Source organism: Chaetodon trifascialis, chromosome 4, assembly GCF_039877785.1.
Source record: "Chaetodon trifascialis isolate fChaTrf1 chromosome 4, fChaTrf1.hap1, whole genome shotgun sequence".
Classification (NCBI taxonomy): Eukaryota; Metazoa; Chordata; class Actinopteri; order Chaetodontiformes; family Chaetodontidae; genus Chaetodon; species Chaetodon trifascialis.
The window spans coordinates 16,346,791-16,364,357 of NC_092059.1; the positions used below are offsets into that span (position 1 = coordinate 16,346,791).

At 42.7% G+C, this 17,567-nt stretch overlaps 1 protein-coding gene across 9 annotated transcripts in view; it reads right to left on the reverse strand.

Annotated features, from left to right (window-relative positions):
- Positions 1 to 17,567, reverse strand: part of ptprsa (protein tyrosine phosphatase receptor type Sa) — a 232,078-nt gene that overhangs the window by 24,589 nt on the left and 189,922 nt on the right. For 5 of the 9 annotated variants that reach the window (XM_070960506.1, XM_070960504.1, XM_070960500.1 and 2 more), the window contains 6 exons: positions 16,545 to 16,757; positions 16,093 to 16,256; positions 14,077 to 14,088; positions 13,755 to 13,870; positions 4,739 to 4,836; positions 1,734 to 1,857 (listed from right to left, as the gene is read on the reverse strand). In XM_070960506.1, coding sequence (XP_070816607.1) covers positions 1,734 to 1,857; positions 4,739 to 4,836; positions 13,755 to 13,870; positions 14,077 to 14,088; positions 16,093 to 16,256; positions 16,545 to 16,757 — 727 coding nt within the window. Of the gene's footprint in view, positions 1 to 1,733; positions 1,858 to 4,738; positions 4,837 to 8,758; positions 8,807 to 13,754; positions 13,871 to 14,076; positions 14,089 to 16,092; positions 16,257 to 16,544; positions 16,758 to 17,567 lie in introns of all 9 variants that reach the window. The other 4 variants (XM_070960507.1, XM_070960509.1, XM_070960502.1 and 1 more) reach the window with 2 other exon arrangements.

Genomic DNA, 17,567 nt, shown 5'->3' on the forward strand with positions numbered 1-17,567 from the left:
CTCTGCGAGGCTTCGCCAGGGATGCTCATGATACCACGTTTACAAAGTTGTGTTACTATGAAAAAAGCCTCCAGTCTCATCGTGCTGTGGTGGAGTGGACTGTGCTACGTCCAAAAATTCAAGGTGTCCTTGAGCTCGGTGCAGAATCACTGAGAAAAAATAGCCAAATGTCATCAATGTAAACAAGATAATCAGCAGTGAGAGTCTGTCTAACACTGAACATCTGATGGTGATAAGACAGAACATGACCCATCTCCATTTAACCAACTTCTACAGTCCTGTCAGTTGAAGTTGAAGAGACTCCAGTGTGGTGGCATTTGTGTTGGAGAGTCACGTCTCTTTGACTGACGTCTCCTCACTCAAGCGACAAACAATGAAACACTCGACTGGGCTAATTTAAGAGAGGAGACTCAGTGAGGACAACAACCAGCGTGGAGAGGAAGAGTAAGATAGAAAAAGAAGGGGAGAGAGAGGTAGAGAGAGAGCCATTGGGGGAGGGGGGGAGAGAAGAAAAGAGAAGAAAGAAAAAAAATGAACGGCAGAAAAAGAAAGGCAAATGTCATTAAAAGGGAAACCACGTCGCACAATCCGACTGTGGCGCCTTGGCTTTAGTCATAGCTAAGTGAACAGAGAATGGCAGCGTGCATGAATTGTTCTACTGCTGCGACTAATGGCAAAATCACTGCAGTGTAAAATAGAAATTTCAGACTTGATTAATTTATGTATTTATGGACGAGGCATTTTTTCCCTGGGATAATTTTGTTATGCATGTTGTTGCAGCCTTAAATTGGCCCGACTATTGCAAGATGTCGAAATCTAGTCGGAGCAGTTAGCTCGCACAAAGGCAGAGTATTGTGGAGTAGGGAGTTTGGCACTACAGTGAGGAGTTAGGGAGCTCTTCTGGTGATGTGACGCCAGAACAATGTCAGCGGTGAAGGGTGACTACCTCTGACAATGTCCCTTAAGATTTAGGAGTCAGAGGAAGACTTTCTCTGGCTCAGAGACTCTCAGTACTGTGTCTGTGGGCAGCTAGAGGGAAGTCATGAGAGCGGGGCCGATCTGATGAGACAAATGGGACAGTGAAAACACTGGTTAAATTCCTGGGTCACTCTGACTGAGTGCTGTGCCCAAAGATGAGCTGAAACAAGTCCTCGCCTAACCCCCCCCCCCAAAAAATAACATCATTCCATAAACTGCTGAGCTCCAAGGGGCCAAGTTGAGCTGAAACAAGTCCTTTGTTTAGCCTCCAGCAAAATGTAGTTGTTCTATAAAATCACTGCTTGTTGCTGAACTGAATCTGAACTTCACACACTATAAATTATTTCACTCATGTTTTATTCTCTTTTACTTCATGTTACTGCAATGGCTGGAAACAACACTTGTCTAATCCAGCCCAGTCTACCCTATTCTTTATTTCCTTCCTCTTTCTTTAGTCTTTTCTGATTAAGTTAAAATTCTGCTGTGATCTTGTCAAGTCGAGTCCATACAATGCAGGAAAACACATCTTTTACGGTCAGCGCTGTTAATATATTGTATTCTGCACTGCTATGCTCTGTTCTAGTTTAGTCTTCGCTGTCTAGTCCCATCTGGTCTAGTATATGTCGATCCAGTACAAAACTCCTAATTACTTAAACTGACTCTGCAATTATGAGGATTTCCCAAATGATGTGTAACAAGCTGAGCTCATCTCTGAGGTGGCGTAGGTGCAGAGTGTGAGGATGGGTGAGCCTTACCCTCGATGGGAGCCAGGATGACGCGGGAGTGGTCGTAGGCGATGACGTTGGCGTAACGATTTTTGGGCTTGTTCACCTCCAGGTTGGAGTGTTCCCAGGTGAACTGCTGGCCTGGATCGATAGACTGACGGGGGGCAGAGACAGGCAGAACAAGCACACACAAAGAAGAAATCAGAAGAGCTGAGCAATAACAATACGATCTGAATGTTATCATAGAAAGAGAGAGGGAGGGGAGAGGAGGGAGAAGAGAGATGAAGAGTGCGATTTCCCCAAAGGAAAAAGAACATGATATCATGAAAATCTGCTCGCTGCCTGCTTTAGATACTCACAGCAGCTGCACACAGTACTTTATCAAGATCATTAATGTAGCGGGCATAATGACAAATAACAATATTGATGAAAGCGACGGCTCTCTCCCTCGAGGGGAGGGGGTGGAGCGAGGCCCGGCACTCGGGTGAAAGACAAATTCAGCCGCCTCTTTAAAATACAACAATTCCAGATAAATATTCTGTTCCCTTGTCAGGATAATTAAGTATTCCATTACGAGTCAGTGTTTGCTTATAGGCGTCTGGCGCTCTGCTGGTGTGGGGACGAGGGCTTGAAGGATATTTGCAGTTAGGGCTTCGGCACGTAGGGTGGGTGGGGTGGGGGACTGAAGCTGAAAGGAGTCCAACTGGAAACCTGATCTAACAATTTCCATGCAATCATTACAGGAATCAGAGCTTCCCTTCTGTTTTAGTCTCTTTCCATCACTGCTGTTTTTCCTCTTTTTCTACCCTCTCATCTCTATCTCTCTTTCTTTGTTCCTGTTTTCCTTATCTCCATCTTCAAAGTCTCCCACATTTTCGTCCGTATTTCTGTCTCTCATTATCTTTTCCTCCATCTCCTGTCTCCTCTCTGATGTTTACACTCCCTCTCCAGCAGTCACTTGTTTTTTTCCCTTTCTTTCCAGGCTGAGCGTGTGTGTGTGTGTGTGTGTGTGTGTGTGTGTATGCATGTAAAGACTGGGATCACTTCCCTGAAACACTCTCAATTCTGTGTCGTCCAGACTTCATTCAGTTTGAAGGAATGCCTTTCTATCCACAACCCATTTAAAAACAGATTAAATAATAATTACTCCAATTCTGCAGCAACTACTGCCTATTTTCTTCCTCTGCCTCCTCCTTATGATCCATGATGACACGTTCGAAGATGAATGACGGCTCCTGTCAAGAAGGCAGCCTTTGCAAGACATGGCTGCTGGCTGCCTGACATGAGATAGATAACAAACTCTATGGCTTTAGTATTGTCAGGTAAAACCGATGCTGCCTTTTCATTGCTGTTTGTATGTCAGATCATCTCCTCTTCATCTCCGCTCTCCAGCTGAGATGCCCTGCTCTCCTCTCTCTCTTTCTCCCCTCACCGAATCTTCATCATTAACCAAGCCTCCCCACCTCATCTCTCTCCTTTCTCCTTCTCCCCTCCATTTTTCCTCCGCCCTCACATCCCGCCTGGCTAAAAACCAATCAGTCAAAGCCCCGTAGAGCTGCGCTTGGCAAGCCAGGGCGCCCGGACGAGCAGCCATTCATCAAGAAAATAACAAAATTAAAATTACACTTCTCTATTTAATTCGGTCATTTATTTTTCCTGGGGGGTGGTTGTGGGAAGGGGCAGGGGGGACAGACAGAGAGCGAAAAAGACAGAGCGGGAGAAGAGACGAGCGGGCGCTTTAATGCTCTCTCTAAGCCAAGTAATTAGAAGTTGCAGTTGTAGCAAAGCGTCAACTTTGGCATCACGACTCTCGTCTCTCTGCCCCGCGAATGGAACAAGCTTGTCCATTTGGTACACAGCCCGGATGTGGATTTATGAATAATAGATACCAAAGAAATACTGGATCGCTATGAGAAGTCATTATCCACCACCATTCACCGGCAGGCATGATGACAGCAATCTATGCTGGTGTACCTGCGTCCTATGTTGTACTGGCGTGCAGCGAGGCGACAGGCACCGTGATTTAGGGACGGCGAGGAGGGGATATTGCTTGTATGCAAACGAGAGCTGATTCAGCACTCCTGATTTCTAATCAACTCTGGTGTCATTTATAACCACCACGGTCTCAGAGCTCAGACAGCTCAGTTACCCCCTCTACACACACACACACACACACGCACACACACGCGCACACACACACACACACACACACACACACACACACACACACACACACACACACACACACACACACACACTGACTGCCACTGTGCTTTTCACCAAAAACACGTTAATGCAGTGCTGTGAACTATATCTCCATCTTGGAAGAAAGAACGTCTTTACTTTAAGTTCACTGCTGTGTGCGAAGAATTTTAAAACACTTATTTATCGCCTTATTGAGCCACTACACTTATTACGTTTTCTTGCAGTAAATGTTTAAGATAGCTGACGCCTTCGATTTTCAATTTCTGGTCCTCAAGATAAAAAAAAACAAAACAACAACACATTTTCTGAAATTCCACAATTTATAGGGGTTTCTTTTCTCTTCACTTGAATGCTGTTGCGCCATTCTGTGAAAACATCACAAAAGGACATGTTTCATTTTGCAGCTGAAATATTCCCCTTCCTTTTCTTTACCCATGCTTCCTGATGTAGAACTGGATGCATTACAGTAGAACGATTCTTTTATTTAGCCAACAATGTGAGGAAATTGCATTTGGGAGTTCAGGAGTTGAAACAACCCACCAAGGGAAATTTTATATAATTGAAAATGACAATTGTCTTGTTTTGCCAGGTTGAGGCTGCCAATATATCTGAGGAAATAAGTGGCTGAGAAAAACTGATATTTCATAATTGCCCGAGGACCACCAGCTGCAGCATTGGCAACAAGTGGCAAGAAAAGACTTAAAAGAAGAGAAACAGGCATTTACTTTGGGGAAAGCAGAGACTCCTGTGTCCCCTTCCAATGACAACACAATCAGACAGAAATCAGTACTCAGAAGAAACTTTGACCTTTGAACCTTGGGCCCACTCACCTCATATTCCTGTGAGAGCTTTAGATTGTCGTTGGCCTTGAGGAGCTCTGTGTGTTCAGCCAACTCAGAGATTGGGATGGGAGGGTGATTCATCATACCTGCTCGCCAATAAATTGAGAGAAATTCCACACAGGAAGAGAGGAAAGGAAGATCATAAGTACAGCAGATAGGATACGAGTTCAAAACTTAAAAATCACACAGCTCACCATTCACGGGTGAGTCTTTGTTGCTTACATAAAAATGGAAGTCAGGTTTTAGTGGTGAGGAAGCTTGTGCAGAACATGGTGAATGTCACACACAGCAAAGATGTATTGTTTGGTGATGTTATAGGCATTTGATTGGACCAGGCCAGAGCTCAAAAACAGCTTTTTCAAGTGATTATTTATAAGCTGGCAGCGTACACCAACGGACCAAATTGTATTAAATCCTGCAAAAATAATCATGATGCTAGATAGACAGACCAATAGGACCAATGTTGCTGAGTGCAGCCACAGCAAAACACAGACCAATTATGTCTCAAACATTTGGAGGCGTCGATAATTTTAATAGCTTGGGGAATGAGTTAAAAAGGACACAAAGATGAAAAATGTAAGGTTTTGATGGTGAAATCACAGACATGAAACACGACAGCCCTTTTTACTTTCTCAATCAATGATATGCTCGTGTTGACAACAATCCCTTGTACTCCTCGTTGAAGATTATCAAAAGTAATATTTACTTTCAGCATGGCTGCTACCAGCAAAACAGAGGATGACTCAGTCCTGGATCACTAGCTGGTGTGAAAAATCAACTGTGACGGAAGTATGTCTTTAAGGATGGTTTTACTTGAGCCAGATCTAACAACATTCAAGTCCAGTAGTTTTTTTCTCATAACCTATTACATGAGTACTGTATTGTTTTATTTATTCCACATTTAAACTTCAGTACCATCCTTAGTCAAAAAGCAAGATGAGAGAGAAACTATGAAACAGTCAATCTGGATCAGGCCTGACGTCTCCCACAGGCCTGCCTCTACTGTAGCCATAATATATAATGCTCTTGTTATGCTGTGCTGTTAGCATGGTGACAATTTTGACTGTTCTGACCTCCATAAAAAGGTACTTATTCAAGAACGGAGCCCTGACCTGGGGGCTCATGGGAGGGGAGGTGGGGAGGGCAATAAGGAGGTTTAGGAGTGTGAGTGATGCTGAGTGACACAGTGAGCTGCTCCATTCCAGTCAGCCAATACAAAGCAAGCAAGATGTTGTTTCTAAGCTTTCCTTCATCTGCTTGTTTCTTCAACCCACTGGCTCTAAGATGAACACCCTCACCTTTCAAAATCACAAAAATTTCTCAGTTGCATGTTCAGTACTTTCTCATTTATATCAAGGAATTCCCAGAAAGAACTTTTCAGTTGGGGAATATTGTGGGATTTATTATTTTTTTGGCTCGCTCCAATATGCACTGAATATTATGCTGCTGCTGCTGCGGCTACAACATTATCGGCACTGCTGTGCACTGCAGTCACTAATCCATTTACGAACATAATGCTGAGGCCATGTAATGGAATATGAAGCAGCCATAGATTGTGGCTCTGTCCCCGCATGCGGACAGGCAATACTTAATGCTTTCATATTCTAGTAGGAGGTCCCTTTTCCTGCCGAGTGACGAGGTCAAAAGTTGACAAAATGTTGAGATCACTTGACAAAAAAAGTTACAGAGGCTTAATTAGGCATGCAAATCGGCATAATCACATTAACCACCCTTAATTTTCCTTTGCTCACAATGTTTAATACCCCTCCCAAAGTCAAGGGGGTCACTGGCGTTTTGGCTGCCTTTGTTGTGCTTAAGAGAGGGAGCCCAACTCTTTGTGCTGACAATCTTCATTAGTAATGGTAATTTATTTTACACTGAGAGAACAATGCAGTAGTGTCAATTACATGAAGATTAACAAAGATTACGATGCATACATGAGACAAATGAGGAGATGACACTGGATGCCGTGACATCCTCCGGAAAATGAACGGACACACTGCATTAACGGCCTACTTGACAAGAGTTGTGCAACAAACACCCGCTCTGTTTTTAATGGATCATTTAAATGATGTTACTACATAAATAATTTTCTTCAGCTTCTTAAAGGCTATGCTGAAGTTCTTCTTCTTTTCAGTATCTTTAAATATTAACCCAAAACCTCAAAGGGAATTGGGAGAATTCAAGTGATATTAGTGTATTTGGACAAAGCTGCATGTTTATTTATTCATACTTTACTTTCTGACGAAGCACGCAGATCGCGGTGGCACCACTCGAGAATGACACGGAGTTATTAATCACTTCTGGTGAGGGAATTAATTGAGATGAATATAAAGAAAAAGAGGAAATATTGCAAATTAAATTTGGTTGTCAGTCTACTTGCCTCAAATCAAAGGGAAAAGGTATCAGAAGCTACGAGCGGAATAAGTAAATGCATATGCAAATGAGGGGCCCTCACTTCTCCTTGAGAGAACAAGAGAGGCGAGATCAAAGAATGTCTGTGTTGTGTTGGTGCGTGTGTGGTTGTGTACTTTGCTCTGTGTGTGTCTGTGTGCATTTGTATCGATGAGTTACTGACAAACTCAAACTCCATCAGTTCCTTTCAGTTTGTGTTTACTGCCCACATTACTGTCTGCATGTATAAGTGCCTGCTACAGTTAGAGAGATATATCAGGCCAAAATGTTGACATAGATATCCAAATAGAGCTTGGTGCACTACCAGTGGGATAGACTGAAGATTATACACACCACTGTTTGTTTATTCCCTCAAACTTTTGGGAAACTTGTACGAAAACAATTTAAATACTTAAAACTGCAAATCCATTATTTTACCTTTATTCCGCTTTCCCCTTTGCCAGCATAACTGAAGCTATAAGTTGTCATGTTTACACAGATGAAGCTCACAGCTAAACCAATCTGTTTGTGCTGTTTGTCTATTTCTCTCGCTCAGTGTACTTTTCCAACCTCACCCATTTGTTTTGTTCCTCGAGACAAACGAGTCGATGGCGCCTGATTCATTTTGTCATTTACACACTGCACGGCACATTGCTGTTTATCCAAGAGAAGATTTGCTTTCATAACTAGGCTTTGCCCTGACCCGTACTTGAGCAAAGTCACTCAAGGACAAATTGTTTTCTTATTCCCTTCACCCCATGCCAAAGCTCTCATCTTTCTCCTCAACACGTCCCACTGCTTTTTTCCTATCTACGTACAGATTTTTCCATTTTATTCACCGCAATCAACAATCTGATCAATGAACACAGAAAAACAAACTAGCGTCTAATTACACATTTCCAATCTCCCGATCCGCGGTCGATGCGCCTGAGAAATATAATGATTCTTTTTGATAAGCCAAAGCAGTTCCTCGCTCCAAAAGCCTATTTACGATCCTATTTCCATATAAAAGGGAAGAAGTATGTCTGTGGCTAAGCAAAGAAAATAAAGGGGCGAGAGGAAAACCAGGATCCCTGTTTTTTCCCTCCAACGATCCTTTTGCACTGAGCAGGGAGAGGGGGTGATCAAATGTCGAGCTATTGTTTGCCACTGCTTTAATTAATTCTGCTCGTTATCTCTGCACGCAGAAAAGACCCTGTTACTTCAGACTGGAAATGGAGCAGTGGTGGTGAAGGAGGCGGAGGAAGGAGAAGGGGGACAACAACAAGGAGGTGAAGTAGAGGGGTAACAGAGATTGTACGCCTGTGGAAAAAACACCTCTCAACCATCTCTACATCAGTAGACGTGATCGCACAGGTTATTTATGCATGGTGGATTAATGCACAGCCAACAGCCCAAGTGAATATAGTGACTGACATCCATTAAAATAAATAAATAAATAAAAAGGCCAGTATACCAAGAGAAACCAACATCAAATTAATTAGTGCTGAGATTTTGCTGCATAATGTGAAAAAACAAACAAATGCAAATTATGTATTTGTAAATGGAGGCAAGCGGTGCTAGAAAAAAGATAAAGAAAGCTGGTACACAAATGCTGACAGCATAGAGACTAACTTTCATAGCCAAAATCTGCTTCACTCTGAGGACTGCTCAGACCAGAATCTGTAAAGAACAGCAAACATAAGGAAAATGGTTTCAAAAGGCTGTAATGCAACGGAAAAGGCTAGCAAAAAAAAACAAACAAACAAAAAACATAAAAATGTGCAAAATGATAAAAGGCCAAGAAACACAACACAAAGGCAATAGATTTTTTTTTTTTTTTTTTTACCAACAGTATACCAATAGTAAAATCAGGCCCTTCTCACGGTGGCCTGAATGACAGATTTAAGACCAGACTGCCATGCAGACATGAAAAAGTAGGGCAAACATTATCAGATCTGAACCACTACAGTCCTCCTCAGGAGCAGACTGGTTAGCCATGGGCATCAGCCTCTGATGCCCCAGCTGAGAAAACCCTTCTGCCAAGCCCCATATCAACGGTCAAAGAGATCAGGGATAAGAAAATTGATTTGCTATCTCGAAGCTTTCACAAACACCAGTTGGAAGGGCCCATTGACAGGAATGAGAAAGAGACAGAGGGGAAAAAAAACAGCTTATGTTTCCTGGTGAAAGCTAACTCTGAAAGTTGTCTTTGTCTGCAGCGCCGTGCTGAGACATTGGGAGTGAAAGGTGTGGAAAAGTGTCCACATTCTTTGCTGACAGCTGTGGAGCCAGAGCTGATGGGAGTCAGAGCTCGGAGGAGTACGCCGATGGTTCAAAGTCTTATCTGCTCCAAAGGAGAAGTCCTCCGAGACTGCAGCCAGCGATGGTACGTCTGGGTAGACTCAGGTCTCCTCAGCTGTTCAAGCAGCAAGGAGCCATCTGTGACAACATTAGCCAGACACGTGGCTAAGAGATGCAGCCTGATGGGAAGCTTCCAACCTGCCCATCAAGGGAAGGGAAATAAATTTTGCCCGGTCTGAAAGCTGAAATCAGATCAACGGGGTCGCTCAGGGATGAGAAGGGATCGCATCACCCAAGGTGGCAACTTTGATCCAGAGAAAACAGATCATTTGTTCCAAAGCATCTATGAGAAGTGAGAAAGGCGAGGCAATCCGACATGCAGGTAGAATGACGACAAGAAGTTTAAAAAAAAAACCCCAAAAAACAAACTTTCCATCCTTTTTCCAAGAAGTCCAGTGCAAAAAACATATAAGAGCTTCTCTCTGATATAGTCAAAAGGCAGGCAGAGTCAATCTCAGTCGGGAGCCAAAATGAGTTGCATTATTATTTTTCACCTTAAAAGGAAAAAATTAACATGATTAGTTCGCCCCAATAACAGTGCTGAGCTCAATTCTGCAAAATAAAAGCTGCTGAATTGAGTTTTGCTGGGTTTACCTGCACTGACGTCACAGTGAGACGACGTCAGGCCAGCGGCGCCAAATGAGCGCAGAGAGATGAAGACATCGAACTTCCCCCTCTCGCTAATTGATTTGTGACAATGACTAATTAAACCCAGTGGGGGGTGGTCTGATCCACTGTCTTCAAACGTCATTCATCGCAGCAGGAGGTAGGCATGTCTGATTATGTTTATGTGTAAGCGTGTGTATGTGTGTGTGTGTGTGTTTTGCAGGGGCTGTTTGTGAGGAGGAGGGCACGGTTGTTGCAGCCGCTGCTGTAATCTGGAGAAACAAGTAGGTTGCTGATGCATGCGAGCGATCGGCTTGCATCCGTGGGTTCTGCAAGTGCGTGTTGCCGTCTGCAAGAAAATGTTTGATTTTCACATGCTCAAATGTGAAAGTCTCGTCTTCTGACAGAATAATGGGGGCGTGAAGTGCCATACGCGACGCTGTATTGGAGGGGGGAGATAAAGAGAAACACAGATGGAGACGGCATAAATAAAGAATATATCAGAGATAGGCTGAGGAGTAAACCCAGAGTGAAAACTGTCACCTGTTTTTTTGATTTGCAGCTTTTAATTTATGCCAGAACAGTAATGTTGTTCATTTATATCACTTTGAGCAGAAGATAAGATTATCTTAACTGCAATACTGAGAAGAAAATAGTAAAATAAGAAACAGAGAGAAAAAGGGAAGAGAGACACACAGAAAAATTGAGAGAGAGAAAAGAGTGAGTACTTAAAGCTGGGGGGGCTTGGTTGGAGATAGACAGCAGATATCTACTGAGTCGTGCTGCTTCATTACTTTGGCCCCATTTGCCAATTAAACCCCAGGCACCAATGAAGATAATGACAAAATGAGCCACTCTGCACCCCAAGGAGTTATGGGATGTCACTGTGAGGCTGTCATATGACCTACAGGCTTTAAAGCACAAATGCGTGAGCGCACATGCACAATGTACACACTCTCCCGAACGCATTAGCCAAGCTTAGCTTATAGCCAGCCTAATCAAAAACATATTTTTTGTTCTCGAGCACTAGGGGTCACTGAGCACACACTGCCGATGCGGCATATGCTCTGCTGGATTGGAGAGGCCTTGGATAAGTGCACTGGGAGTATGCTCATTTGAACAATGGTTGCTATTAGCTGATGGGGATGTTCACAAATGCTCACCGGCCCACTTAATTGGGCTAAAATGTCCATTCAAATTAAATTCCCCGGGTACGGAGATAACAACATCGCCCAATCCTGCGGAACAATGGCAGGGCTGTCGAATGAGAAAGCTTGTCATATATAAAGAGAGGTCTCAGCATGTATTGGTGAATGTCATGTTAAAGAGAGCAAGAGATTGTAACAAGTGTTTCTATTATTTAAGGAGGGGAGGAAAGTCGAGGGCACAATGGAAAGTGCTGGAAGTCAGAGAGACAAATAGCAGGAATGGCCATTCTAACCTTGTCATTATAGAAGCACTGTGAGGGCTCTGAATACCAAGCAAGACAAAGATGGCGACAATAAATTGAACCTCCACATTTCTGTGTGTAAGTGGGTTTGTGCAGTTCCTTTCATCCTCCTATCTCTCTTCTCTGATGTGAAGAAGCCAGTTTTTTTTTTTTCTTTTTTCCAAGATACAAACTGAGACGGCACAACTGGGCTCCCAAAGAAGCTGAAGAGAACGCTCCATTTTGAAATCCAAGCCTTTTGATGGAGCAGAGACTGGCTGTGGATGACAGATGGATGGCTGAGAGATGACTCGGCTGGGAGACAGAAAGGCAGGAGGCAAAAAAAAAATTGAAAAGAAATGAGGGAGCGCACGGGAAAAAGGGTGGATTTATTTGGTTTATTCCGCCTCTGGAAGATTTACTCCTTTTCTGTCATTTGCTTGGGCAGGTGAGAACAATGCATTTGAAGTTCCTCAAAATGCAGCGCTCAGTCTTCTGTCAAATAAAATGGGGGGTAACGAACAGAAAATACAATTGAACCATCTAGTGGAAAATAACCATTGGGATGGCAATCTGATCTGTTTTAACTTTCTTTCACCAAAAACCTCTAACCTGGCAGGATGAGAGGTTCCAAAACTGGCCCATAAACATGCTACTTGCACATCGTTCGACCGGGCTGATCGCGGCTTGCAATTAGGCAGTGGAAACTTAACTGAACCGAAAACAACAAACACAAAAAAGCAAACTTGGTTCCACCACGGTTCCAACCAATAACAACAAACTGTAGACAGGCCGATAGATAATGGGCCTGAAAAGGAGGCAGGAGGAAGATGGAGAAGCCTTAGAGAACGAGTGTGGGATCAAATGTGCTCTGTTGTTAACACCAGGCTTTAGCTCGGATGAACACCAGACAGAAAGTGAGACAAAAGAGGAAACAGGTAAAAACCTTTGAGGACTTCAAAACAGGATTTTTGCCCAACATGAAAACATTAAGTCCAACAAGAGAGATCATTTTTAACTATTTGTTATTGGTAAGTGACTAACTGTTACATGGGGACATGGTAAACACAGATATGAGGGCAGTTATGAAGGCACATGATGTCAAACAGCATGATGTGGGAGCACTTCATGGACATAATTCCTGCTGCAGCATAAATTTAACTTTAAGTTGCATCATTTGTGAATAGCTAATCTCTGTGTAGGCTGTGTGCATGCGTGTGCCAATGTCACAATCTGCTGTGACTATACATGTAAGTCATGTGTGTATTAAAACACATAACTGCACATTTAGGTTTTGTCTTGAGTAAAACATTTTCACTGCAAAATAATTATTTAGTGTAAGAAGGAAGGTCCTCTGCAGGTGTGTGTCTTCACTTGCCCACAGTGATGTTGGCCAACATGAGCTTTTGACAGCCAATAATAGTATTCTTGGATTAGAGCTGCTGCTTATTACCACACCACATTATACAGTAAAATTTGCTTTCCATTTCAGCAAGTTCCAAAAATAAGGATTTTGAAGTTCCTGCAAAACTTTGTTCTTTGCAGGCCAAAACAAGCTTCTGAAAGAGTGGCCTTCATTACTGCAAAGGTAATGAATTACTACGTAGGTAAGTACTTTGGCCTTTTTCTCAATAAAACCTATAGATTAGCCTAATGTTGTACTCACCACTGCCACTGCAGAGATAGCAGGCACGTCACTGGAAACAGTCTTAGAATGGAAATCCAATTAGGCCAACGAAATACAAGACATAGATGGCTTTTTAACAGGCCAGCTTTTATCCAACAATCAAAAGTAGTTATATGGAGGTCTAAACGAAGAACATTAAACCATCTCAATAATCAACTTGTGTTTTCACTTATTTATTTATCTACTTTGTTGCTGTTAAAGGGGAACCGGACAGACATCTCTAGACAGTCTCTAATCAGTACAATGTTATATGAAATTATATTAATATTTGAGAAAAATATGACAATAAGAAAAAGCCAGCTCTCCTTCAAGGGGATGTTGAGGCAGGACTCTTTACAAGTTTTACAGGATGTCACACCTGAAGCTGGATGAGTACACTTCCTTCTTCACACCTTTCACATTGTCAGTGAAAATGAAAATCTGGATTTTACTGACACGCCAATGTGGACAAATGCTGTGCAGCCACACATACTGTATGCACACTATATCAGTTTTAACTAGACCGATTTGTTCCTCGGTGCATGTGTTGTGTGTCCGTCCTGTACCTGGAGTTTGGAAGTTGATGCGTCTCATCTCCACAGGGTCTGTAGGGTGGTGGGGTGTAATGTCTGCATTGTTCAGCAGACATTTTGTGCGTGGCTCGGACTCTTTTCTTTTGCGGCTGGAGAGTAAGAAAAACAAAGAGTAGAAAGAGGGGAAGACGTACAAAAAAAACAACGGAATAACTTTTAGTGAGCAAGAATGAGAGAGCTGAGAACGCGTATCAAGTACGCAAAATTCTCCTTCACTAATCAAAGGCATCGTTTTTGCTGAGGCAGGCTACTTTCTCTTCCCCTGTAAATGCAATAAAGTACGGCTAAACCTTACCTGTCAGGTTTGCTGTTTCCAGAGAAAGCAATAGGAGTCAAATAAATATATAAAGATGGTGAAAACACAACACACAAGGAGAAAGGGAGAAGGGGGAGGCAAGAAGAGAGATAAATCAATAGAGAGCAGTTTAAAATTCACAGGGGTCACTGCTGGGCTCGCAAAATGTGAGATAAAGCTCATCAGCATTTGGAGGAGGGGTGTGTGTGTGTGTGTGTGTGTGCGTGCGAGTGTGCGTGCGAGTGTGCGTACATGTATCAGTGTGTGAGAACAAGTGAGCATTCAATGAAATGTGCAAGTAAGTGCATATGTTCGTGAGCTTATATCTGTGTGTCTATGTACGGTGTGTGGCCTAATGTGTGTGCACGAGGGTGCAGATACAGATGGGAAAGGGGAATGTCAGGGCCAAGGGCAGACCCGGGAAACACTATTCACCAGGGAGAGATGGACGGGGAGATGGGAGAGCGAGGGGGAGACAAAGAGAAGAGAGAAAAAAGAGAGAGATCCAAGGAGAGATGTTACTCTCCCTAACCACCAAGATGGAGGTAAGGCAAGGTCAGACAGTCAGGGATCATCTGACAGTAGCAAACTGAACTTGTGTTGTTCACACCAGCCCTGGCCCCCTTAAAATAACTCAGGGATCGTCCCTGTTATGTTGGGCGACCTCTAATACTGCTGTTCAGTTGGGACTTGCAGTCACTGAGACTAAAAACTACAACTAACTGTAAAAACAAGGGGGAAATATTGACTGTATACATGTGATCCAAAGCCCCAGGATGCTGAGGAACAGGAGTTCAGACTAGTGGCAGGAAAAGAGCTGACTCCTCTAAGGTTCATTAGTTTGACGTCCACCACCACAAATTAGGGTCACTCACTACTGAAAAATTAATTATTATGCTAATTAATAGCATATGTTTTAATTAGTAATAGTTATTAGTAAATTGGGTAACATTGTCATAATACCTTTACGGAGTATTCTTTCCAGAATGAGTTGTTATTTTAAATATATACCTGTTTAAAAACATATGTGTGACATCTCTTTACAGATTACACCATTCTTAGTCCAATGACAGAGCACCATCTCAAAGAATCTCCTCCTTTCTCCTTTCTCCAACCCCCTCACTTCCCACAACCATCTTTTTCACAAGAAGAGCTCTTTCATATTTACATGCAACAATGTTGTTGGGTCTTGTCATGCTGCTATGAAAACAAAATAAGGCCCTCTTTCAACATGCTTCCTAACATGCAATTATTTCCAACACCCTGATTCCCCGGTAAAACTGCAAATAACTGGTTCAACATCAAATGACAAGAAAATCTCCATTGTGTGTTTCTGGTTGAGAAAAAAGGACTGAAAGCACATCTATCTAATTTAGTGAAAACATGAATGAATCAGTTGTTTTGCCTGTGTAGACCAGTGGGTGGAGCAAGGCACTAACAATGCATAGCTAAAAGGTTCAATTCCCTGTGTATCTAAAAGGCACAGTTTACCCCCATATCATTTTTTTTTCTTATATTTTTTCCTCTTTTTGGCCTCTTAGCTGTAGTGCTATTTATCCATTTGTATTGTTTTGGGTGAGTTGCCGAGTTCTTTGGATATCAGCTGGAGAGATGTCTGAACTAGATGGTCCTCAGCTTGTGTTGCTCAAAGCACCAAATAAACACATTTGAAATGCCTTTTTCCAGAAATCATGACCCAGTTATTGAAGATAATCCACAGTCCTTGTTGTGAGCAGTTTAATGTAGGAACTATTTTCTGTCTAAAGAAATACACCCACCAACCGCATCACTAGCATACTAGATGAGAGGTATCAAGTTTGTGACAGCGCAGGATGAAAACATTAATGGCATCTTCCTCGGCTGAGCTGTAGTGTGAGCTAGCTGTATCAGTTAGCTATAAATGCTTCCTTCTGCGCAGTGTCATGTGAGGTTGAACAATGTTATTTTTCCAAATGTATGTCCAACTGCATACTTCACAAAATAAAATAAAACAAAAAAAATCCCCAACCAACTCACTTTTTATACAGGAGAATGGCAATGACGATGCAGATGATGAAGACCACTGCCAGGACTGGGCCCACCACCCATATGAGTCCATCACCAGTCTCCACTGGGAGGGGGTCCACCACCAGCTCAGGAGTCATCACTGTGTCGGTGTAAGGGCTGGTAGCAAACATTTTCTGAAAAGGTAAATCAGGCAGAAGTTAACGTAGCACATGAAACACAGTCCAGGTAACAGCAAAATATATGCAAAAGACGAATAAAACTAATCTACAACCTGGCCAAAATGTAAAGACTGGGTGAAATGGATTATATTCATATTAAATAGACCTGAAATGTTTTAGATTCAGATGAGCAAAACTGAAATGAACCATGATTAAATAACCAGAACTGAATTATTAAATCTACTCTACAAACAAAACTGACTAAAAGTAAGTCAACTGAACTGGGCGGAAGTAATAACTCACCCCGCTGGTGGCATTGAGTTCAGCCAGCAGGAAGAAGACATACTCATGGCCGGGTTCAAGGGGCTTGTTCTCACAGATGCTGTGGCGGTGGTCAGATCCCACCGTGAAGCTGGGGGGCAGCTGCCTGAAGCAGGCTGTGATATAGGGCTTCCTCTGGTCCAGCTGAGCCAGCTGACGGCGTGAACGACGCTTCGGGCTCACATCCCGCAACAACTGATTCATGCAAAATTGCATTAGTTTACATTTGCCTTTATACATGTTCCTTTTTGTATCCTCTTTTGTTTTTGCAGTTTCTTCAGCATCAGTGCCAAATTAATTGACAGACCATTTCCAGGAACTAAAACTTATTGCAACAAACAGATAAAAATTATGATATATATCTATTACCGGTTATCAAAAGTGTCCAATGAGCGAGTTACTTGTGGATTTAAGTGTCTGTTCTGTACATGAACAAGATCCCTTTCAGTGAACTGACTGATACTAAAGAAAACACTGCAGGTATAACTGCACCCTTGGATTCAAAAAGGTGCTAACTGTCTGGCAAAGTTCCATGTATCCGGGCTCCAGCCTCCCCAACATCCAAGTCCTCTCATTCATTTCAAACTGCAGACACAGGCGAGCACTAAGCAGAGGGAATGTGTGTAATCCCAAATCCAATAGGGATGGTTGCTGTTGATCTGGCACTCAAGGTGACCCCAGGCTATGGCAAGAGTGGGAGAAGACTGTGTAATTCTCTCTTCTGCACGCTTGGAGGGATAAATTAGCATAGCTGAGATGTACTTATGTCTGTATTGTGTGTGTCCATGTCTGGTACATGATGTGTACAATGCAATTTGCCTTGCACATGCAACTGTTAATAACACAAATGTGTCTCTGGAATGCCTTCCTAAAAACACAGTTTTTTTAGTGGAGGGAAAAGAGGTCAGTTTCAGCAAAATAAAATATGCGTTACTGAGGTTTTGAAGTTGCCTCTTCCTATTACAGATGCCTCATTCTTTTGGACACAGTGCAACCAATTAACCT